The sequence below is a fragment of the Capronia epimyces genome (assembly GCF_000585565.1).
Source record: "Capronia epimyces CBS 606.96 chromosome Unknown aczIQ-supercont1.9, whole genome shotgun sequence".
Taxonomy (NCBI): domain Eukaryota; kingdom Fungi; phylum Ascomycota; class Eurotiomycetes; order Chaetothyriales; family Herpotrichiellaceae; genus Capronia; species Capronia epimyces.
In genome coordinates this window covers 142,745-166,536 of record NW_006912912.1, presented here as the reverse complement: position 1 = coordinate 166,536, position 23,792 = coordinate 142,745, and the positions used below count along the sequence as shown (strand labels likewise).

Here is a 23,792-nt window from a genome sequence, read left to right as displayed (position 1 = left end):
AAACGGCGCAACGGAAGGGTTCGGGTGACCACTTGGCACTGTTACTTGGAGCACGGAACGGGGTACATATGTGTTTAATACCAATTGGCCTGGTCTCAAGGGGGTGAAGACGATACCGGCGATTTATATTGGAAGAGAGTGTGACAGACTTCTCACTCTGCGCACAAGTAAATATAGAGAAACAGATACACACCCCGCCGAGATCTGGGAGTGTTACGGCATACATGCGTACACAATGCTGTGCTCTGTGGACCAAGCTCCCACGTCCAGGAAGACGGCACCATGTTTCCTTACAAGACCACTCCGTATTAAGGACGTCGTGGGAATATGCCCAGGAACGTCGATCGGGAGACATGTCAGAAAGTGGGCAGCGGTCCAATCAGACCTGCTTCAAGTTGGCTGACCAGGAGGATGGCGACACGGGGACGGTCCGGGTGCAATAAGGCGTAATACTGTAATACGGAGTATGCTAGGTACCAGGTAGTGATGTACTCCGTACTCCGTACTCCATACTACTACTACCTCCTACTAGGTACCTGGTACCTAAGTAATACCAATGTTACAGTATGACAATGTCGATATGCAGTTGTGTATTGGACCTCGGCATTTCCTGAGGAATCTCACAACTGACTGACTTCAAGTTCCTGACTGACTGCGCTGCGCTGCTCTGATCCGATCCATCTTGCATTTCCTTATTATATTCCATTTCCCAGCATTGTTGCTCCGTCCATTTCCTTCCTCTCCCAGGCACCCGAAGACCCATCCTCCGTCGGCCAATCCGCCACTACTACACTCGATAGATCTCCTCATAGACTTCATCCCTTCATCCACCCACAATCCCCCGCCCATCCGCTTCGCAACAGAGGTCGAAGTGCCGACGTTGAAATACACTATTCCGCATTGCATTGCGTCGCGGAAGAGCCATAGCCGCCTAGAATCCCTGTTCGTTTGGCCACACCGAGCCGTTTCCCTTGATCCTCCACCCGACCCTACTTTCCTCGACTCGACGTCTGAGCTTATTCCCACACAATGTCCAAGACCTTCACCACGGCCGAAGTGGCCAAGCACACCGCCAACGCCGGCGATGGCTTGTACATCATTGTCGACGGGTCCGTTTACGATGTGACCAACTTTGTCGACGAGCACCCGGGTGGAGCCAAGATCTTGAAACGAGTCGCCGGCAAGGACGCCAGCAAGCAGTTCTGGAAGGTAGGTCTCTACGGGTTGTACACGGTTGATTGGACCGCCCGGCACGGGAGGGGAGATACAGGGGCCCAGGCTGACATGCTGCGCCCATTGAATATAGTACCACAACGAATCTGTCCTCAAGAAATACGCTCCTAAGTTGAAGATCGGTGAGGTCGCCGAGAAGGCCAAGTTGTAAAGAAACCCGCCTCCCTGGATTGGATTTCGATCCGACGAGCGCAGTTGGCATGATGGAGGGGCCATTTGTCGAACTGAACCGGCTGCCGTTCGTCCTTTGCGTAGGAGGCCGGGTTGGGATGGAGAGAAGATGCATGCACATATATCCAAAGGAGGTACCGGCGACAGCATAAGAGTCACGCCGGCTGGACATACTGCACGGGAGAGGTACAGCTACAGGTATCGGCGTGGGCGACTGAAGTGCAAGGCGAGCAGCTGAGGAAAAGAAAGGGAGGTAATTATATCTATGTTGAGTCCCGAGAGGGCGCTGTATATTCGGCAGGCAAACGAAAGATTTGGCGAGCAATGTCAACTGCACTCGTTGGTGGGGATCTGTTTGTCCACTCCGCGGGGCATGTCATGGGATTCTAGAGAAGCCATAGATCGAACAGAGCATGCATGTACAGTGCTGATGGTATAGTTTTTTGTAACTAGATCACTCCGCGTTGTGAGATTGTACTGGGAGAGACTACTACTCAGACCTGCTGGATGCTATACAGAGGGCCGGTGTCTCCCTGACGCGCAAGCGGGATGATCTGTCTAGTGCATGAACTCTACCGTGAGTGCTTTTGCTCGCAACCACCGTTCAATGCAATCCCCGTCGTACCCGGAATGTTGGTTGAGGTGACTCTCAATGCTCGCGCTCGCCTTTCATGGCTGCATGAAAGGGGCGAATCCAGCCAGCCATCTCATACTCTCGTTTTGGACATTTCGTGATTCCTGCTCATACTCAAGCTCCAGCGCCGTGCGTCCGGCCTCGCCTCGCCCGGCCTCGATTTTGGATTTTGGACTTTGAAGCACGAATGGCGAGAACGAGAGCGGCAACGGCAACGGCAACCAGCATGCAATGCACCTGCGCAGCGTCGCACAGCAAATTGAACAGGCTATTTCAATCTGTGCGATGTTCCATCGCACGTCGGACTATCACTACCCATTCATGTCGAAAATGTTGGCTTGATTCCGCCGTATTGCACTTCGCTGTGGCCGCGAGGCTGCCCGGGGTCGCTGCAATTCGCCAGCAACCATGCAGCTAAGCTCCAGGCCTCTCTAGGTCGTCGGTGCAGCGATGCTATGATGTTGTGCCGTTCGCGGCGGGTTGGGGAATCGCCGTGTCGGAGGATCTGGAAGTCGCTTGGGCGATCTGTGCTTGTCGGTTCTGTACGATGCGCAGCAGATTGCGAAGGAGGACGACGATGGTGACTTTGCCGATCGCTGGCACATAGATGGAGGCCTTCTGCTTGACTTCGGGCCCAAAGTTCTGGAAAAGGACAGGCCAATGGTTAGCACTGACTGCCTGTAGACGTAGACACGGACACATATAGGAACATGCGGATTGAGCGCGACAAGGACCAAAAGCAAAAGCAAAAGAAAGCGCTCTAACTCGGCTCGCCCACACTCGCACTCGCACCGCACTCACCTTCTCACTGGCAAAGTTGATGCATACGGCGCCCTCCTTCAACAGGTGACAGGGGAATTTGTATTTGTCGCCGGGGACGCCGGTGATGACGACGTCGCACAGCGGGGCGCAGTTTTCGATGGACCAGCCGACCTTCTCGACGACCTCGTGCTTCCGCTTGCGAATGCCCTCGCCGCGCGTGAACTGCTGCACGCCGGTGATGTCGACGCTGTAGACACAGGCGCCGTCGTTGGCCAGCAGCGCGGCCAGCGGGCGGCCCACCACTTCCGACCGGTTGACGACGCAGATGGTGCGGCCGAAGAGCCGGTTGCCGTACGGGAGAATCGTGTTGTAGATGTGCAGGTACTCGAGGATCTTGATCACCGCCAGAGGCGTACACGGCAAGATAGACTTCCTGGCGTGCTCCTGCTCCTGCCCCTGCGCCGAGTCCAGGAACCGGATGTTCTGGTACATGTTGAAGATGTACTGGTGGCTCAGGCCCTCCACATCCTTGGACACGTCCACAATCTGCTGCAGGTACTGGTCTTGTCGGTTGTGGAAGATCGGGTAGTAGACAATGATGCCATCCACCGCCGCGTCGTTGTTGGCCGCCATGATCGTCTCTTCGACATCGTCTTTGCCCACGTCCTTCAGCGAATACTGGAAGCCACTTCGCAGAGGCCACACATGTTAGGGCACGCATGCACGAAAAATAAGGAGCAAAAAGAGAACGCCAACTTCCGAGCAGGAGAGGGTGTTGAATCTGGATCTGACCCCCGGCAAGAGTGCTATACCCGGCAAACGACCAACCACTGCGTACATGGACTTACTTCTCTTTGCACGTCTTCTCCGTCCAGTCTGCATACACTTTGGCGGCCGGGTCGCTGTTGGCAAGTATCCCGAGCAGATGTGGTTTGCGACCCAGGGTGCTGAGGCCCGCCTGCACCTCGCTGAGGAGCCCTTTGGCTATATTGCCGGCCAAAACGACTTTACAGGGGTGTGCGTCTTTGGACATGTTGGCTGATGGGTATCGAGTCACCACGGCACAATCATGACGGGCCCGAACGAAACTTTTGGGAAAAACGACCCAGGTAAAAAATCTTTGATATGGGGTCCTGGGAGTACCGGATGCGGAAATGGCACGTGACTGCACGTGATGGGGCTTGGCAGGGGCAACCGCAGCCTTACTCCGTACACGGCAGGGCAGTGCTGTGGTATGTACCTTACCACCGCAGTTCATGTTAATGGAGCGGGTCTGCAGTCATGGGAGAGAGAAAGCGATCATGGAGTCCTTCTACGCAAGTGGCCTGGAGGAATAGAAAACAAAATCAGAAAAGGTGTTTGGAGCCCATCCATCCACCGTGTACAGAGGCCCAGATGTCCATTCGTGTTATATCTTACTCTGAGCCTTGCCCTCACCTTTCGGGAGTTTTCTTTCTACCCCCAGAGAGTCCAAGTCCTTCTTCTTGTAATAATGAGGAGCCGCCTCCATCAACCATTCCGGCTTCAATGGCATGCAGCTTCTCATATATTCTTTGCTGGTCAGGACCAGTTCATGGTATAGGAGCCACTTGGGTCGGTTCTCAATGAGCACGCCCGAAGGATGGATATAAACGGTTTGTCCATTCTTCACCGTCCGGTAACTCTGACCGTCTCGCTGAAGCCTCGCTGAATGTGGGAAAAAGCCGGCCGTGATCGCCTTCTGGATGGGTTCGATGTTCGACGATCCTCCGCAGGTTTTGCTAGCGTCCACTTCCACCCGGTCGCACAGTCTTGCCAGCTGATCCCGTACATCTCGTGCTCGCGTCAGGCTTCGTTGCTGTAAGAAGTTCTCTTTCGCCCAGACATAGCTGTAGTCTGAATCCACCCACTCCTGGAAGACATTGAGCAGGGTGAGATGATCACCGCCGTCTTTGTTGGTGAACCGAGCCCTGGCGCTATCGGCATGGATCTTCTTGTCCTTGGGTCGGAAGAACAATGCAGAGGCTTCACCCAACATTGCAATGATTGAGAGCAGCTCATCAACACAGCCATACTTGTCAGAAGCGAGGATGGACCGAGCTAGCATAGGATCGGTTGGGAACTCCGCCATTTGACGACCAATCTTGGTCAGTTCACCGGCATTATTGAACGCCCCCAGTGCGTAGAGCAGTTCAATCGCTCTAACGATAGTGTCGGTCGGAGGCGGATCCATGAAATCAAAGTCGAGAAGGTCATTGATACCGAGACTTTTGAGCAGGAGAATCACCCCCGTCAGATTAGTCCGTTGAATTTCTGGCGTGGTATTCTCCTCAAGCTCGTTCTTGTAGGCCTGCGCAGTGTACAGTCGGAAGCATTTGCCAGGCCCAACACGGCCGGCTCGACCGGCACGTTGACCGGCTGAGGCGCGACTGCAGGGGACCACCACCAACGACTCCATGCCGGTTCGCGGATTGTATTGGTTCTCCTTCACGAATCCTGGGTCAATCACATAGACAATACCGTCAATTGTTAACGACGTCTCCGCGATATTGGTCGCCAAGACCACCTTCCTTGCCCCAGGTGGAGTAGGTTCGAATATCTTTGCTTGTAGATCTGTCGGCAGGTTGGCATAGATGGGGCAAATAATCATTTCTCGGATTTTGTTCCCGAGCTTCCGTGCTGTTTCCTGCAGATTCGCTTCCATCGCCTCAATCTCCTCCTGACCTGTAAGAAACACTAGAATATCTCCTGCGCCCTGTGTGATGTGAATTTGGAAAACAGTGGTGATAGCGGCCGCGAGGTAGTTGGCCTCAGGCTGCGCCGTGTAATGAATGTCCACCGGGTACCTTCTGCCGGGAATGTTGAAAATGGGAGCATCGTCAAAGTATTTCTGAAACTTCCGGGCATCCATCGTGGCTGAGGATATCAGCAGTTTCAGATCCGGCCTTGCTTTTGCAATGTCTTTCAGCAAGCCACAGGCGATATCTGTACTCACAGTCCGTTCGTGTGCTTCATCAATCATAAGTGCCGAATATTGCGACAGTTCCGGATCGGTCAGAAGCTCTCTCAATAGCATACCGTCGGTCATGTATTTCAGAACGGTCTTTTCACTGGTGTTGTCTTCGAACCGGATTGCATAACCAACTTCGTTTCCCAACCGCTTGCCCATTTCCTCCGCCACTCTTGCAGCAACAGACATGGCCGCCACTCGTCGGGGTTGGGTGCAGCCGATTTTCATTCCATCTTTCGTGAAACCAGCTTCATGGAGATACTGCGGGAGTTGCGTGGTTTTTCCGCTGCCAGTTTCACCGACAATGATCAGGACTTGATGGTCTTTGACCGCTTGGATGATTTGATCGCGGAACTGGTAGACTGGTAGGCTCTTTCTCGTTTCGTCGATGCTTTTGGCTTTGGCTTCTGCAGCACTCAGCCTCTGAACTAGATCTCTTTGTTCTTTCGTCATCCCTTTGCCTATATCTCCACCAACGGTTTCGGCCATGACAAATTTCATTTGTTGGCTCTCGTCGAAGACATAGCCGTAGTCACCTTCATCGACAAACTCGGCTCTCTTGATCTGCGCCTCCGCTCGCTTGGTCTGCTCTTTTTCCCATTCCTCGTTCTCCGTCACGTAACGTTCTCGGCCGCTTTCATCCCTGTCAACATAACGCTGATAGAGAGCTTGCTCCTTCTTCCGCTTGTCTATTTTGCCTTTCTCCGTAATGTAGTCCTCCGGAAGAGCGTAGCCGTCGAGGTGGTCGTCGATACTCAGTCGCTCTTCAGCAATTCGGAGGATTTCTTGGTTGCGTGCAAACTCCTCCTTCTCCCGCCTTGTCAGGTCGGGATTGTCTCTAAGCTCGGCCTGTTCTTCGGCAACCTGTTTCCGCAAGAGGGCCAACCTCTCTGCTTCTCTCTTCTTCAGGTAGTCTTGTCTTGAACGGAGTCGCAGATCCGGCATGACTGCCTCTCTGGCCGTGGCATCGTCTGCTAATGCCCTCCGCTGCGCTGTGGCGCTGCCTTTGCCCGAGGTTCTGTCTTCCACAATCTTCTTTGCTCGCTCCTCGTCTCGTTTTGCCAGCCTCTTGGCAAACTCATCCCTTTCCCTCACATCCTCGGCTCTTTCCCTTTGGGCCTTCTCGTCTGCTGTTTCCGGCGCCCGCGTGGGGTTGCTCGACCGCTGCGAAACAGAACCATCGGATAGTTTCACTCTCTTGCAAGAAGATTCCTCAAATTCCGGGTCGCCAGCCTGCTCCTCATCCTCTGGTATCTCTTCATCCCCCCAGCGCTCATCAAAATCTTCGTCATCGCGACGTCGTCGGTGAGCGGTATTTCTTTTGTGAGACTTGATACGAGGTTCGCTGGACTGCTGTTCAGACATGTTGAGACGACCCTTTGGGGGACTGGTTCAAGAATTCACCTGGCAGTAATTCAAAGGCGGCGTAAGAGCTGGTTCGATCGAGGCGACATCGAAACCAGGACAATGCTGGGGAAAAAGTATTCGGCAGCAGGGGGAGAGGGTTACCAGGTCATGAAGAAGAACCTAAATATGGCACCCTGCACACATGTCCGGGGTAAGTACAGGGATCGTTGCACGGTTCTGTCGCCCAGGAGGTTGAAAAGTTGCAAAGCCAGCCTTCAAGTTCCTTCTCCGCAGTCTTTGCCAAGGCCGAGCCTGGCATTACATAAGCAAGGCTTTCACTTTTCTGTGCTTTTGGTGCTCTTCAAATACCACTGCCGTACTCCATAAGCAATGAACATGGGGTATTTGTATCTATCATGCTGACGGCAAGTTTTTGTCCGCTGAGAGAGTTTATATATCCTTATGAACAGACTCCACTCTTTCTATTCCCCCATCAATTCCTCCTTACGGAACAAAGATAGTGATGATGGCCACATGCTAATCTCTAGACGTCGTCGTCGTCGTCGATGTCATCAACTCCTCTCAGCCAGGCTGCTCGTGCATCGACAGCTTCCTTTCTTACGTCTCGCTTGTGATCATCCAATACGTAAGTAAGACCATGCAACACCTCCCGCTTCAGACCTAGAAGAGGATTCGCCCTTGAGCCAGCGGAACCTACGTACTTGGGCAACAAAGCAAGGCAACGTGCAGCAAGCCGGCGGGCTGTTGGAAGGTTCGTTGGGGGGACAATTCCCGCTCCGCTGGCGTCCTTGGGAGATTTATATTTTGGGACCGTTGCCACCTTGATGAGTCTCTTAACAAGGGCAGGGATATGTCCACTTTCTTCTAGTGCAGAAGGATTGTTTGATATTACCACAGCCAATGTCTCCAGAGTAGCAACCTTTACCGTCTGATCCGTGATATCCAAAGACTGGAGGAGAAGAGGCAACAGTGTGGGCAGTTCCGGCATCACGATATCGGACGGCACACTAGCCAGGATGCCACTGAGTGCTATGAGATAATTCTCCTTCTCGCTTGGCGACTGAGAAGCCTTGAACCTCTCGGAGATGAGTGGCGTCAGTATTTGGAATACGCGCTGGGGAGCGAGAAGCCTGATCTCGGCAGCGTTCTTCTTGGAGAGGACATCGTCTGGAGAGAGGATGGTAGCAAAACCCATTGCTGCCTTCCGGGAGACCTCTCGAGGATGCTGATTTTCGTCGAGGAGGTCTACCAGACTAGTGAGGTACTGGTTCGTTTTGGGAGAGAGTCGAAGAATGAGTGCTTTGGTCAAGGCGAAGGCAAGTCGGATGCCGAAGTCAATGGACTCAGTGTCGCCCATAGGCTCGTCTCTGAGCCCCAGTAGTCTCTGAGAGAGGAGATTGTCAACATAGCTCAAGTCGGCTGGTTTTGTATGCTTATTGGTGTAAAGAGATATCTGTGAAAGACAGCTCTGTGTGATGGCAAGGCTGGAAGTCTTGGAAGCGAATAATATCAATTCATCGATAGTCCGAGGTATTTGAGCCTTGTCCAGATCAACCGAGTGTATACTCCGGGGGAGGGCCGCCAGGAGCCAGGTCGACAAGATAGTAAGGGTGGGTGGTTCCAACAGGGTCGAAAGCGTGGGCAAGTCTCCGACCAACTGGTTGTTTCTGAAGAGCAGGTAAATGTTCTCTGCGGCCATTTGAACTTTATCGACCGGAGAGTGCCGAACGATCAGGTTCATGATTCGACCTAGTATATCGAGAACGGTCTCGTTGGTGAGAGGGCCACCGCGAGTTTCTGTTGCTCTCCGGGAGAGGCCAATGACAACTCGGTCATAATATGCATCCAATGGTGATTGTGAAGCAGCTGCAGCACGATTCAGCACATATAGGATCGTGCCTAAGATGGAACATGTATAAGGGAATGATGTCCCTTGACTTGACTTGAATAGAAACTCCACCTTGTTCAAAAGGCGCCGCATTAATGTTGCCTGCAAGTCCTTCTCGACGCTGATCTCGGCCAGTCCTTCAAGTACAGGTTGGTATATTTCTGGTTGGGCTTCTTCTGCATCTGGCAAACGAGCCATGAAGGCTGGAAATGTAATATCCGAGATGAGGCCGGGTTTAAAGTGAGAGATCCCTGCCAATGCGGCCATAGCTCTCTTTTTAAGTTCGTCACGACCGTATGATTCTTCTTTCAGGACGATGTCGTCAAAGTACTGGACAAAAAGGCCGATTTCGTTCTCGGAGAGCATGCCTCTGATCTTCGAGAGCAAGAGTAGGCCGTTTGCGGCGGTCAATCGGAACGAGACCTCCTCTTTGACGGTGCCCATCAGGGCCTGGCTGTAGATAGCGACAACTTGATCCTTGAACTCACCCATCAAGTTTTCCCGACCTTGCGGGTTCTTTGGACTCAGCGCTGTCCATGATCCATACACGTCAATGGATGCCTCAAACAGCTGGTTGGAAACTTCGAGGACGGCTCTCTGCTGCACCAAACCCTGGCCAGATTGATACATCGTGATCAGTGCCGGGCCGATCGCCTTCATGATGATCTCGAATGCTTGTATTGAAGCTGAGGAAACAGCTGTGAGAATATTTCCTGATGCTTTCGCCTGACGTGCTGCCGGCTCTTGCAGATGTTCCAGGCATTCTTTGTTGATCGGTTTCAGATACTGAAGAAGAGCTGAATTTGCCGAGCTGTATGCGTGGGTCGATAGGCATTCGGCGATGCTTCTGAGCACACGGAGTGCTTCTTCAGCCAATTCTGATTCTTGAGCTTGTAAAACTTCGAACTTGACGGCGTCCCACAGAGTGATGGAGTACTGGCTGATCGTGGCCGGGTCATAGTTGTCAGCACAGGCGGCGAGGGTCTGTAGAACGTCTTTCTTGACCGTATTCGAGGTCGAGTCGAGGCGATCCAGCATATTTGGGAAGGTATGTGGGGCGAACAACGGGGTTGCGGCCAGACAATCGCGCAACCTGTCCTTCAGATCTTGTGCGGTGATCCCATAAGGATCGTTCGGGGGTGGTCGAAAAGTGATGGGAAAGTATGCGTAAACCGCGTCGAACATCATTTCCACATGCATCGTAATGTCCCACTCGACCATGAGAACCCTCAACATGGAGAAGATGAGCATCAGGTTGCGGGGATCCTTTTCACCGGAAACCAGTTCTGTGATCCCGACCAGAGATTCGTCACCCATATCCCTCAAGGCTGCAATTCGTCAGTCTTTTTCATGGGCTGCATGTGCGCTACGGCAGATAGATACCTTTGCGATGGCGGTCCAGGAGCTCGTTCAGCATTTGGAGGACACGGTACCTGCCGGCCTGATTGCGCGTCTGCAAATCCGCAAAGTGTTCAAAGATCCTGCTCTTTGTCAGTCACGACAAGGAAATGGCTTGCTGCCAGACAACCTTGTGGCGGCTAGATTCTGGACAGCTGTTTGCGCCGTAGTCCACACTCACGCTCTCACAACTGTTTGTGCCATCTCATTGGTAAATCTGTCCAAGCTTTGTAGCTTCGACAGGCCATCGATTGCGCCCCCATCTTCGATACGATCGCACAGGAAGTGGCACAAAACCTGGATCTGTTGGCGTGAGAGGTATTTCGGGGGCAACGAGGAGATGACGGAGACTAGGTAGGACACGGCCCTGGCTCGGATCTTGTCGTCGCCATTGTTGATGTACTCGCCCAGGGATTGGACGACCTCGATCAGCGTGACCTGTCGACTCTCAAGTTCTTTCCGGTCAGGTCAGCGCACAGGCGGGCGTTGCGACGGAGCTGCGGACTTACTCTGAGCGGTCGACCTCGCGATTTCGGCAGCCTCGTGCTGGTTGCTCTCGACGGCAAGCACATAGTCTCGCGCGTCAGATAGAGCCATGATACATGGTCGATAGTCGGGCAAGGAGAGCGAAGGTTATATTTGCAGATTGCTAATCGCACCGGCACCACTGGCCTGCACTGATACTGGCGGCCACCAACAGTCCCACCTTTTGATTTCGTCTAATTGACCTGGACCTGCGATACGATAAATTTCCATTTTGCCGCCAGACCTTCCATTTTGGGGCAGCTGTCCCGTCACTGTTTGATCTCATCCGTGCCCCCGCCCTTTATGCAAGATACGCGATTCCCGGATCCCTGATCACTGCGTATGCCTCCGTCCATGGCTCACCTGACATCTGGGAGATTCTTCAACGGTCTCGGCGGGCACTCCTGACCCCATCGAATTCTCTCGATAGACGATAGAGCTTCTCATGATTAGCAACCCCTGCCGCTTATCAAACAGTTTCCCCTCTCTGATCTCTCAGTCTGCTCTTTTTCTCGAACTGTTATGGAGAGGGTCTAGTCTCTTCACTCTTTCATACACATGCTCTAAGACTCTGGCGGCCTCGCAGTCAAAGGGACTACACCCAGGCCACCGCTGAGATGTAATTGTGAATGCGGAAGAGACATTTCTTCAGACCGGTTCACTCGCCTAGGCTGATATTGTTCCATGGCAGTAGTGGTCTGTTGTGAGTACTACCAACGGCTAGTTTTTTCTCGAGGGACGAAAGCCTACTCCATGATGGACGATTTGCAAGCCTTGACGTTGTACATCAAGTCTCAAATCGGCAGCGCGATCCAAACATTGGACAGACCAGTGGTTAATTACTATGCTTCACATCCCCATTGGCGGGATCCCAACCCTGTCACGGTTAAATCTCACCTGGCTTAGATCGATCAGCATTCTGACTGATTAGCTCTCAATCATATACTATACAGGCATTTCGAACAACTGCCCAGTAAGGGAGGAGAACAGGTCAAGAGACTGACTGGGAGCCACTGTAATATCCTTCGACATCAATGTCCGAAGAGACGGATTGGCTACATTTCCTCACAGCCCGGCTGATTGCCAGACCAACACAGCGAGAACCCATTTCCATCCAAACGGACATCTGGGCTTCTTATCATCTAATGTATCCGTCATCACCTGGTCTCTATTCCCTCAAGCCTGTGCCACGCAGGCGTGCGAATAAATAGCCTGACGTGGAAATAATGGTTGGACTGGTGACAGAGGTTCACTGTGCCGGTCGAAATGGTGATTTCAATGTCACCGCCTCCTGTGTCACACCCTGGACCTCAGTGAGGCTCTATCATCCTACGATTACAGTATAAAAACAACAACTTGACGATCATCTAGGATGCTGCACAACTCATCTCTCAGCGAGCAAGGTCAAGCCGAAAAGATTCAAGAACGAATACCTCCTACAGATTCTTCTGAAAACCACTGACACTAAAGTCTTTTGCCAGCATGTCTGGTGCTAACTACAGAGGCGACGGCCGCGACGACGAGCGGTCCAATCTTCCTGACAAGTCCAAACTATACAAACAGCTGCACAAGACTCACAGTACCAAAGCAACCATGTCAAAACACCTGGGCACAGATGTCTACCCTCACAAAAGCGCTTCCTTCAATGACCACGGCAACGCTCAGATAACCCGCTCCAACACTCGCGATGATGGTGACTATAGATGGCACGCCGATCTTCCAAGGAGGAACGAAGTCTCCAGAGAGAATCATAATAACTTCAACAAGGTCCTCCCAGACAATCATATTCAGCCGCGCGACTTTGCATATGGGAAGTCAAATGCTAAACATTGGAAGTCTCCCGAGCTGGGCAGGGACCATTCGGTCACAGTGTCGAGTGTGAGACATACCATTAGGAAGTATCCCATGGAGGAGCCTGGGCCTGGCTCTAGTCGATAGATGGAGAAACTCGCTGCACCTAGGGTCAAACCTGTAGGTATATACTGTCCTGTATGTCTGGTGCTCATCCAGTGTCATCAGTGGTGATGGGGCTACACTTTTTATGGGGGAAACATTACAACGATATGGCTTCTTTTCTGAGTAACAACTAGCTAGGACTAAATTGGATGGTACGTTCTTGATGAGTTTTCTTTCCCATTTGAATTCCGCAATAAACGTGTCTAGGCTTAGCAAGGGGTAGCCGTCGATGTTCTACCACTTGAGCATTCCATTGTATTGAGGAGGTACGCCCCTGAGGTAGAGCTATCCCGAGCCTGGCCTCCTCTCAAATGGACAATATCGATACGACGAGTTCGAGTTCTGAGTGAGTATAGCAGGATGCCTGCTGCCACTACCTGACATCTCAGTCCGTTTTGTCAAACGTCTGTGAGCAAGCAGAGCTTACACCATACTCGTCGGTCACCCTGGCGTGACAGGCTCATGCGTATCTCGGCTGTTTGTCTCTCAAATCCGCTTCTCACAGACTAGATTTGTCAATTTACGAGCCCCGGCTCAGTCATATTACTAGGATATAATTTCCATCAGGGTGATAGGACCGGGAGCAACGTGATTCGACTGAGGAATGAATTTCAATCACTGAACAAACACGGCTCCATCTCCATGTCACCCTTCACCAGAACCTAGGCCCAGGCTCTCATCTCAAGGACTTGTATAAAAGCTGTGCCAATTGGTCAGACCTTTTGTCCTCTGTTACTATTAGCACCACCAGACTGGAACTGACATCTAACAAAGTTTCTCGAACACCACACTGAGAGACCAGAACCAGATCCTCAGAATTGTCCCCCTTCCTCCCAAACATATCAGCGCCATGACTTTCCATGGGCTGGACCCTCGACATCCCGGACACCCCGACCGAATGCAGGAACAGGTAAAATATGTCCTAGACCAAATCGAACACGATCGGCGGATGGAGACGTCGCAGTCCATCCATGCAGCGGCCAAGGACAGACAGGCGAACAAAGTGGCCGAGCGCGATTTTGCTTACAAGGCGACAGACCAGAAGCACGGCGACTCGACTTGGTCCAAGAAGAAATGAGCCAGATGCAGAGTGTTGGCGCCACTATGTGGCGTGCTTCCTTGCAAATGAGAGTCTCAGAGTGCCAGTAGAGGCTTACAGGCTGGGGAGTCTTTGATCGATATAGATAACAGTCATCTCCCGGGCTGGTTTGCAGAGGACAACATACATACATGGGTCCCATTTCCAGTTCACACCTGGCCTGAATGTGTGCCCGAGGGAGGATGTAGCCGCAGGATTTTGAGACGTGGGCCGTTGTAGCATGAATCATTAAGTAGAGCTTCAATCAATCTCAAGAAGCTCACTCACCAGGATGGCATTGTATTCAGGCTTAAAGTGACATATGTACGCTCCATTTCTCTGCAACATGGGCACCGCGTCTGTAGAGAAATTGATTGTATTGTAAACCCTAGGAGTTAGTAGGTCATCTCGTTGCATCGACGCTGCTAAGCCGTTAAGGTCTGTCACCGTAGAAGAAGGAAAGAGGATATTTCACTTATATACCTCCAGTTCAGAACCGTTCTGAACTCGATTGCCGGCCAGCAGTGCTTTTTCCCGAGTCCTGAATATAGACTGCTCATGCTGTAAATACAAACTGTGTACATAGATGGAAATGGCATGAGAAGCCCTATTTTGAACCACTCACTCTGAATCTTTGGTTTCTAGCACTCACACTCTCCACCATAGTCAAGAATGCTAGCTTAGTATGCGTCAATCAAATATGAGGCATCACCACAGATGAGTCCAAAGACACGACCGACTCATACCAAGGCTCGTTTACCTACCAGAATGACACAACGGGGGAGAAACAAGCCGCAAGCTCATGACAGGGCTACAAACGGAGAGGCCACAGGACAGGACTATAGAAGGAACTATTTAGACCTGCTTTTCTATAGGCTCCATACCAATCCTGTACACAGTACAAACTTCTACATACAGCAGGTGAGATCAAAAGGCATAGAACATCTATTACAGATCCCTGATGCATAGACTTTGACGCGAAAGAAAGGCTTCGGTATCGGTAGCACCACTTGCGAGCCCGACAATACATCCCAAAGACCTTTGCTCGAGGAGCAATAGAAGACATCCAAACATGTCACGTAGACCTGAACCTGATTACGATCTAACCGAACGCGAATATGACCCTGAAGAACGACAGAGGGAGCGAGAAGAACGACTGAAGGAGCGAAGAGACAAAAAGGAAGAAGAGCGAGACAGACGGCGCGACCTCGAGCCAGACTACGAAGATGTCCCGTTCGACAAGTACAGGACCGAGAACGTGCAGGACAGATACCACGAGTACTATCCGCGCCGGGGAGACTCTCCAGAGTTGCGCAAGTACCTCGAGACGGAGCGGTCGTTGGTGTCGAATCCGGCCAGCCGGCGCGACGAGAACGAAGCGGAGCGAAGTTACGTGACCCGGGACAACAAACAGGCTCACCGGGAGCGACGCGATTCTCAGGTCTCGATGAAAGACATGGCTTATTCCAGAGGCCACCCGCTCTATGATGGCTACAAGTCGTATAGGGCCAAGAGAGCTCCTCCGCGCGACGAACAACAAGGGTCATCAGGCGGGGCTGACTCCCCAGAGTCGTCTCGAAGATGAAACCCTTCTTCGCCTGGTGAACAGCGCGGCGGCCACTGCCTCCGAGTGGTGACGAATCTGGGCTGCAAGCCAGCGAGTGCGGTAGCCCTGAAGGCTAGGCTGACGGTGCATGGCTTGGAATGGGGAATGGAATTGAATCTTTATCCCACATAACACCCATCAGGACATCCATTCAGCGTGCCGGCCACGCAATAGTATTTAGCTGGGTAAGTCGAAGGTTCAGTTCGGGAATGGGCTTGGTTTTCGAACGGACATACCTCATCTGGGCCGGGCATTCATTCTCTCAGTGGTGGACCAATCCAAATCGTGTGGAAAGGGGGCTTAGGCCTCTGGGGAGCTGCAAGCTGGCTCTAGGATCGTCAGCCTTCCAACGCGGCCTTGGTTTCAAGGGTATCTTGTATCAACCATTCTTCTCTTCTCTCCTGCAGGATTTCTGTCATAGACTACCAATAGAACCGTGGCTGCCGACAACATACATAGATATCTTCCGAGTAAATATTTCAATTGACCTGTTATCTTTTCTGGTCGGAGATGAATTTCCTCCCAGGACAAGCGATATGTGGTTATTGCAGTGGCCGTCACATGTCAATGACACCAAGCATGCCAGCCCAGGACTAAAGGTTGTACCGACGATACCAAACCATGGTCTTGATGGTCTTCCACAAGGTGTTGCAGGGGTATTGGCGGTTCATATTGTCCGAAATGGATGGTGCGTGCCTGAAGTGCGACAACCTCGAGGATCGACACGGCCGTGAAGAGCCTCGACCAGATAGATGGAAATAGCGTCGGTGTAGCAAAAAAGTAGCCACTAGACACATATCAACAGTAGGTAAAAGACTAAGTCTGGACAGTTGCTCAGATGCTGAAGACTGATAACTTCCATCTCTTACAGGACAAGATTGCGAAAAAGGGGGTAGACGAGATTACGTAAGCCACGAGGCTGAGAGTGACCATCGACGCAGTGCGAATGCGTCGCTCTCGAACAAGCCCAGCCAGCAGTAACTCACGGAAACCAACCCGACATACTCGTTTCAGTTGAATGTGGCCTCTATTGCACCGGGCCCCGTCCGTTCGTGTGCACGATCTGGCCCCCAAAGTGTATAACTACAACTCATCCTTTATTGGTACAGCTGGAGGTGGCCTGCCACTATCCTTGAGCAGATCGACTCCTTTCTTCTTGCGCCATTTCTCCCACACGGCCCAAAAGTCCTTTTCCAAGCCGCTCTCCATCTGGTCGGGAAGGATGACTTTATATTCGACGTACAGATTCCCAAATTCCGGCGCATCGTGGTCATGTTCGTGCACGTGTCCTTGGTGATAGACCGGCATGCCCTCGCCCTTGATCGTGTCCACTTGACCAGGTTGCACGACTTCTCCGCGCTTGCGGGACAATTGAACCACATGGCCGTCAAGATGGGTCAGATTGCGCGTCCACTCACCCATCCAGGCCTCCCGAAGACTAAGTACTTCCCTCCAATACAAGTCGTCATCCTTGCGGCGGAAAAATGTCCCATCTGATCGCAAACCGTCGTCGCCGCCGAGCTGTGGTTCAGACTCCATGATGTGCACGTACAAGTTGCCCGCCACATGATCAGGGTGCTCATCGGCTTCGCTCTCAAAGACCAAGCGGTGGCCCTTGGGCATGCCCCTCTCGATACTAGCGGTCAAGGTTGTCGGTCCTCTCACGACTTTAGTTCCTCCGCAAACCTTGCATTTGTGCTTGATGGATTTGCCTTGCCCACCGCACTGATCGCATGGCATTTGGACTTGTTGAAATATGCCAGGGGCCAGCATATGCTTCTGGATGACCATACCCCGCCCACCGCATTTGTTGCAAGTCTCAACTTGCCCGTCAGCAGAACCCGAGCCTTCACATTCTTCGCAGATTTGTTGCTTTTCAATGGTGAATTCCGTATCCTTGCCGTTATAAAGGTCTCGTAGTGGCACATGCAGTCTGACCTCCAGGTCGGGACCACGCCTCACCCCACCTCCACCTCCGCCACCAAAGTGTCCTGTGCCACCGAAGAACCTCGAGAACAAGTCGAAAGGGTCATGGGCATGCCCACCACCGCTACCTCCTCGCTTATGGTTTTCCAGCCCATCATGCCCGTATTGGTCATAGACCTTTCGCGTTGTTGGATCGGACAAAGCTTCATAGGCTTCAGCCACTTCGAGAAACTTCTTTTCGTCACCAGTGGTCTTGTCAGGGTGGTACTTCTTGGACAGAGTGCGATAGGCTTTCTTTAAGTCGCGTTCCGAGCAAGACCTGTCCACCCCGAGGATTTTATAGAAGTCTTGTGCGGCAAAGGCGCATGCGATGATGGCGAAAAGAGCAAGGAGGTGGGAGATTATCTGGGGGAGCAGCATGTTGACGGTCGTTCAGCTTTCACCAGGGGAGGATTTCGGGAAAGGACAAAAGGTTCGTGTCTGGAGACGTTGAGAGGTATCATGAGTGGCAGAGCATGAGAGTAGAATGAGGAAGACACCGGCCAATGCTTGCTTATCAGGAACTTCTTTCGCGACCTAGCAGTGAGAGGAAGGAGGATTGGTGAAGTCGATGTTCCGAGAACTCTGCAAGGGTGCGTCGAGCCATGTTGTCAACATGCAGCATGCGGGATGAACGGCGTGTTTAGCCGCTTCACCCGCCGTAGCGAGAGCTGAGCCCTCTAGTCGGTGTTATATGCGGCGGATCATTGTGCTCGCTGGTGCTTTCATCGGACGTGTATCTGTACAGAGTACCATCTGCTTTGTTTGCTCCCTGTCAACCGGCCTCATGAGCTTGTCACGATCTCTACGCACCTGCTCATAAGGACTTCTCCACGGCCCATCGCATACTGTCTCGTCCCGGCCTTTCACACACGTCACAACCCAAGGGACGGGCGACCTGTCGCGGACTACATCAGACCAGGTACATTCGACACCTCGCATCAGCCGCTGCCCGATCGGCAAGAGGCAGTCGCTCGGTCGGGCAAGATTGCAATGAGAACCTTTTCTCCAGCCAGAGATTTCTAGGCTCGGAAACCAAGTGAGGCATGGAAGGCCAGATCCTCACAGCAACGCAGAAAGAAGAACAATGCATAAGAGGTCCTGCTTCGTGCACGCCCTGCTTGCCACATGTGGGCCGATCTTCTCTGACGGGAGTGGACCGAAGTATCTAGATGCAAGAGCTTTCTTTTTGTAGGTATTGTCCGGAATCTTCTTGGATACGTCCTATTCCCCCGACATGTGTTCGGACATGCCAGAGAAGGGGCGGCTTTCGAGTGGCCAGCAGAGCGTGTCGACACCGACAGGCTACTTGCAGCTCCTCTCCCCGACAAGAGGCGTGCGTCTGTGGTCATCCTCGCGAGGGAGCGTGGTGTGATCCACGTCACACCAGATCGCCATTGCAAAGACATTGTTCTACTCTGCATGGAGGGTTACTCACCTCTAGCTGGGAGCCTCCTCCTTGTGCTCCTTTCGAGAATAATATCCTGTCATGGGGATCAGTTGGTGTCGGCATGGAAGATGGTGGGCTGCAGTCAGGCAATTTGAGTATTCTGACTTGGCTGCTTCTGGTTGGAATCCCTGACAAGAAGGCACCTGCTCGCCGTGGAATCTGTTCCAATTGGAAGGGTGTACAGAGCTGTCAACGTCTGATGTCTGAGGTGCTTGATTTCAAGAAATCTTTGCACGACCTCCAAGCAGTGAAGCATCTGAGGCCTTCATATTCAGCTGCCCGGACAAGCTTGCTCCTTCTTTCTTCGACCTTACCATCGACGCCGTTCCCTCCAGCTTCAGTCAACCATGCACACTGGCAAGGCTTTCACCATTTTGTCTGTGGCCGCGGTGCTGGGCTGCAGACTACTTGTCACCGCCCTGCCCCGTGTCGAATACATTCGTGTCATCGACGAGACGATACTCATTGACAACTCTGGCGATGATGACGATGATCTCTTCCACTGGTCCCTATACAGTACCGCTCACTACCATGGAGGACCGGCATTTGACGCCCACACCGACCCCGACACTAATAGTGTGTCTGACGAGCAGCCGTACGCCGACATCCAGGCGTCGGATGACACTGGCCTAGGAGCGGTCAAGATCCCCGCAACTGTGTATCCACATGATACACCTCCAACGGCCACTCTCAGCAATGATGACACTGACCCGCCGAGCAACCCATTACTGCCATGTGTGGCCACCAGCTCGAAAGGGTTCCGGCATCAGCCACGTAATGCGTTGCCAAATCCCGCCGAAGACAACGAAGTCATCCCCTCTAGCCTACAGGCGATGGAAGCGTCGGCACCACCGGTCGAAACCTCATCCTTGCCTGAGGCTCTGCTTTGTACCGGGCTCAGTTCCTGCCCGAAGGGCTACAAGACCTACATCTTGATGGGATTGTGTTGGTGTCGTCTCCCCCCTCCGGCGGAGGGTTGACAAGTCGATCCTGGTCAATATGGCTAATCGACCGTCTTCTTATTCTCAGGTAGTACCCCCTCTTTGCCGGCGGGAAGTCTGCTGACTGTCACATCTTCTAGAATCAAGACTGCATCCTTGTCTCCAGAATGAAATGAGCACCTGGCCGTTGGATCATGTGAGGTGTGCTGAACCTCAAAGCAGTCTTTGCTAGGGAGCATAGCAGGATTGTGCAAGCCGTGATAATCACTTGATAAAGACTGTTGGGCTAGCGTTGGCCTTGCCATGGTGGACACTCTTTTACATGGGAATTTATCCTGCTACCATAGCATCTTCTGTAAACTGGTCTCATACGATCGAAACCAGAACTTCCTGAAATTGTTCCCAACGGTCCAGCTTGTACACCTAAACCATAGGATCCCGTTGAGAGACAGCATCGCCAACCCTGAATTATGACTCTGCCCCCCTCTCAACCACTCTATACCCGTTAGTGACAAATCATAGTAATACAATTCGAAAGCCATGGCTTGGACGGGATCCGTGCAACTTTTGACTTGACATGTCTCGTGCGAGCGCGAAACCGCGTCATTCCGTGAACGGTTCGGTCAGACCTTTGCTGCCCCTTTCCAGCATCACCTCGGCCTCTCTCTGGCTCAACGCCCAGAGGCCCTTGGGGCCGTCCATTTCGTTCATCATGTCGGTAACGCGCAGATCTCCAAGCTTACTGATAACCTGGCGCATAAAGCTCACTACGAGCGCAACCTTCTCCCAGTCCACGTCCTCTTGTCCGCGAAACAAATTCCTCCATACGGCTGCCCCGAGCACAGCATCTCCCTTGGCCAGACCTTCGTCGTACGCAATGATGTTACCTCGCCATTGCAAAAACAGGTCTTTGAGGTATCGGTTCCGAATGCCGCGGGCGTACATGTTGTGCTCAGTCGCCATCTTGTCTTCCGCAGCTTGAGAAAAATTCTCAATGAGGTATCGGTGGTAGCTTTGAAATGCGGCCGGAGTCTGCAGCGCCCGCAGTCGCACCGTCATGATGTACATGTGCAGAAACGTCACCGCTGACCAGGTGGAGAATGTTGGCGGGAGATTGACCGTGTTGAACCACCATGTTTCGGCCACAGCCTGGCCCAAGTCCGCACCGTCGGCGGCCTTGGGGGGACCGGTGCCCGTCACGACGTGCATGCGCTGGTCCTCTGGGATGAAGTAGTCAGCCTGCCTCGCGCAAGATTTGAATAAGACATCTGTCTGGCCGTATGTGATGTAGGTTTGCGTGGTGGATTTGGCGGTCTTGCGCAGTCCCTGCGCCAGGCGGCTGGCCAGGTCAGGACGCTGCAGCGAGGACTGGATCTTGCGCTGCATTTCTGCGACAGACACGCCATGAGCAAGGTCTGGGTTTGGGGGTGTTTTTGACGTCGTTGATGGTGATGGGGCAGATTTGAGATCAGTGGGTGGCGTGGCTGTGATATTCGAGGTTACGGTGAAAGCTGTAGTTGGTGGAAAGGAAGCTTCTGAAGGCCGCTCTTTGGTAGATGGCGGGGCCGCTTGTAGTGATTTTGCAGAAGTCGTGAAACGAACCTGTCGTGGTCTAGAAGCTGATGCGATGGTCGATTGGTTGGCCTGCTCACAATGAGGTTAGCTACCTTTCCGAGCTGTGTGAGCGCATATGAGGAAACTTGCCTCTTGCCGGATGCTCCTCCGAAGAGCTCGCAAGCAGTGCGAGCAGACGGTGAAAGAGCCCATCTCGTCTGAACCGGCAGCGAGTCCAGTTCAATGATGAGGCTGGTGCCACAGTTCTGCGAATTTAGGGCTTCCGAGATTCGCGTTGAGGATAAATTTAGGAGTGGACGATCGAGCGCGTCATGGAGAAAACCATGGCCGTGTCTGACATAATCCATTTGCTATGAGCCGAGTTAAGCACGTGACGTGAGTTTGGCGCATTTGAGATGTTTCCTCAGTTTGCCTGGTTTTCATATATTATGGTCCCTCGGCCTTCAGCCTTCCCCTGTCGCGGTTATCTAATTTTGGACTTGCTGACAGACTTGACGCCCTCCCCTTGGTGCCCTTCCTTCCGAAGCTTTGGGATCTAAAGTGCTTATGCTATTGAAGCTTATCTCCTGCTCAATTTTCCGGTCCGGCGCAGACTTACTCTGTACTTCGTCTCGCTTCTGCGCCACTGAGCAACTCCTGTCAGTATAAGGGCCCTGCCTTGACCGAACCCGCTTACGGATGCTGCGGTCTCAAGCTCAGAAATTGGATGGCGCTCACCGTATATCTCGATCTGTACGAGACTGTTGAAGACATACCACCATAGCGGTCATAGTAGGAAGAAGAATGCTTCCACTTATACTGCGAGGTATCAATGTGTGTTCGAGTTCTTCAATCCTAGCTAGGCATGGGGCCAGGTTTTCGCTAGACAAGGTAAGGCTGTGGTAGTGCTTACATACATACGGTCCCAGCAGACTGCGCCCCAGAACATCCGCCCCCAGCTGACGCTCAGCGATTGTATAACATATGTGCACCTATTGCCCCGTTAGTTCAAGTCTTTGCGCACTCCTTCAAGCGGTTGACTTTCTATACTTCGGTAGCAATGGCGCGCATTTTCCTTCCCGTCATGCTTTCACTCTTTGCTGGCAGCGTTTTTGCCGCTCCTGCCCTCGTCACAGGAGCAGCACTTCCTCCCAATATTGCTGATCAAGCCGGCGGCGGCCTTCCCAATGCCCCCGGCGAGCCCAAAGTGTCTCAAACTGGCCTGGACAACTTTCAAGTGGCCAACTTTCTGGAGAATCTGGAGTCTGCTTTCTTCCAGGAGGGGTTGATGAATTATACATGGTGGGGAACCGGTGGCCAAACGAACGGCGTAAGCAATCTTGAAGTGGTCTCACACATTGCTGCGCAGGAGGAGGTGCATGTGGCGGCGATCGTCGACTTGCTAAAAGCGAATGGCGTCCGAGACGTTGCTCCATGCAAGTACAGCTTTCCTGTTACGGATGAGAAGAGCTTCCTTGCCCTCGGCAATATCATCACGACCGTTGGCATTGGTGCTTTGATCGGCCTACAGCGTGTCCTGGCGGACACCGACCCAGGTTTGGAGCCTATCGTCGGATCTATCCTCCCGGTCGAATCTCGACACGACGCCTTCTTCCGAATGACAGCACACGAGATTCCCAATCCTACAACCTTTGAAACTCGGATCAGCGGCGCGTGGGCCTACAATCTGGCATTGGACTTCACAGTTGGGGGCTCATGCTCGAACCTCCCGCCTTCAATCACGTCCTTGCCAATCTTCCCTGACTTGGGCATTGTCGGTTATGGTTCCCCTTCGTTCGCTACGCCGAATGCTCCGGGGAAATTGATTTTCAAGATTGGCCAGGAGAAGATGTTACCTGCAGGCTGGAATGTGCAACCACTCTGGATTGCGTGGGTCAACCAAGACAATCTCCCGGCATACACTCCGGTGACAATAAATGGCAATGGGGAGCTGCATGCTGATGTTCAGCCGGGGATGTTTGGTGTTGCATTCGCAGCCCTAACCAACCAAAACACGGCAACAAATGTTGACGATCTCACCAAGGCGACCCTGGCGGGACCTATACCTATTCCTCTCACTTAGGTAGCCACTTGGGGCCAGATGTAGGATGAAAGGCTGTGATGGTGAACGCGGGGAAGAGGTTCAGTGGCGTTAATGGTGGTGTTCAGGTGGGCCATTGTTTTCAAGAATGATTGCCCTCTCCTATACATGTGCCTTCTAGTAGATATCGCGTTGCAGCGGCCGCTCTGGCACAGCGCAGCAGAGATCAACAC

General features: G+C 52.6%; 10 protein-coding genes across 10 annotated transcripts; 5 read left to right on the top strand and 5 right to left on the bottom strand.

Annotated features, from left to right (window-relative positions):
* Positions 1-1,029: 1,029 nt before the first annotated feature.
* A1O3_09041 (cytochrome b5) lies at positions 1,030-1,384 on the top strand (the record flags this gene model as incomplete). Its single annotated transcript, XM_007739137.1, has 2 exons — positions 1,030-1,209; positions 1,307-1,384. 2 exons carry the CDS (start codon positions 1,030-1,032, stop codon positions 1,382-1,384), a joined length of 258 nt encoding a protein of 85 aa, XP_007737327.1.
* A 1,107-nt stretch (positions 1,385-2,491) lies between these two features.
* On the bottom strand, positions 2,492-3,833 carry A1O3_09040 (methylenetetrahydrofolate dehydrogenase (NAD+); the record flags this gene model as incomplete). The annotated part of the gene is made up of 3 exons (XM_007739136.1): positions 2,492-2,680; positions 2,840-3,488; positions 3,649-3,833. 3 exons carry the CDS (start codon positions 3,831-3,833, stop codon positions 2,492-2,494), a joined length of 1,023 nt encoding a protein of 340 aa, XP_007737326.1.
* Positions 3,834-4,208: 375 nt separating this feature from the next.
* Positions 4,209-7,154, bottom strand: A1O3_09039 (adenosinetriphosphatase; the record flags this gene model as incomplete). Its single annotated transcript, XM_007739135.1, has 1 exon — positions 4,209-7,154. One exon carries the CDS (start codon positions 7,152-7,154, stop codon positions 4,209-4,211), a length of 2,946 nt encoding a protein of 981 aa, XP_007737325.1.
* A 526-nt stretch (positions 7,155-7,680) lies between these two features.
* A1O3_09038 (uncharacterized protein) lies at positions 7,681-11,040 on the bottom strand (the record flags this gene model as incomplete). Its single annotated transcript, XM_007739134.1, has 4 exons — positions 7,681-10,373; positions 10,429-10,526; positions 10,625-10,898; positions 10,953-11,040. The coding sequence occupies 4 exons, from the start codon at positions 11,038-11,040 to the stop codon at positions 7,681-7,683; spliced, it is 3,153 nt and encodes a 1,050-aa protein (XP_007737324.1).
* Positions 11,041-12,450: 1,410 nt separating this feature from the next.
* On the top strand, positions 12,451-12,906 carry A1O3_09037 (uncharacterized protein; the record flags this gene model as incomplete). The annotated part of the gene is made up of 1 exon (XM_007739133.1): positions 12,451-12,906. One exon carries the CDS (start codon positions 12,451-12,453, stop codon positions 12,904-12,906), a length of 456 nt encoding a protein of 151 aa, XP_007737323.1.
* Positions 12,907-15,074: 2,168 nt separating this feature from the next.
* Positions 15,075-15,587, top strand: A1O3_09036 (uncharacterized protein; the record flags this gene model as incomplete). Its single annotated transcript, XM_007739132.1, has 1 exon — positions 15,075-15,587. The coding sequence occupies one exon, from the start codon at positions 15,075-15,077 to the stop codon at positions 15,585-15,587; it is 513 nt and encodes a 170-aa protein (XP_007737322.1).
* Positions 15,588-16,691: 1,104 nt separating this feature from the next.
* A1O3_09035 (uncharacterized protein) lies at positions 16,692-17,954 on the bottom strand (the record flags this gene model as incomplete). Its single annotated transcript, XM_007739131.1, has 1 exon — positions 16,692-17,954. The coding sequence occupies one exon, from the start codon at positions 17,952-17,954 to the stop codon at positions 16,692-16,694; it is 1,263 nt and encodes a 420-aa protein (XP_007737321.1).
* Positions 17,955-19,370: 1,416 nt separating this feature from the next.
* A1O3_09034 (uncharacterized protein) lies at positions 19,371-20,003 on the top strand (the record flags this gene model as incomplete). The annotated part of the gene is made up of 1 exon (XM_007739130.1): positions 19,371-20,003. One exon carries the CDS (start codon positions 19,371-19,373, stop codon positions 20,001-20,003), a length of 633 nt encoding a protein of 210 aa, XP_007737320.1.
* Positions 20,004-20,567: 564 nt separating this feature from the next.
* On the bottom strand, positions 20,568-21,350 carry A1O3_09033 (uncharacterized protein; the record flags this gene model as incomplete). Its single annotated transcript, XM_007739129.1, has 1 exon — positions 20,568-21,350. The coding sequence occupies one exon, from the start codon at positions 21,348-21,350 to the stop codon at positions 20,568-20,570; it is 783 nt and encodes a 260-aa protein (XP_007737319.1).
* Positions 21,351-22,578: 1,228 nt separating this feature from the next.
* A1O3_09032 (uncharacterized protein) lies at positions 22,579-23,601 on the top strand (the record flags this gene model as incomplete). The annotated part of the gene is made up of 1 exon (XM_007739128.1): positions 22,579-23,601. The coding sequence occupies one exon, from the start codon at positions 22,579-22,581 to the stop codon at positions 23,599-23,601; it is 1,023 nt and encodes a 340-aa protein (XP_007737318.1).
* Between the last annotated feature and the right edge of the window lie 191 nt (positions 23,602-23,792).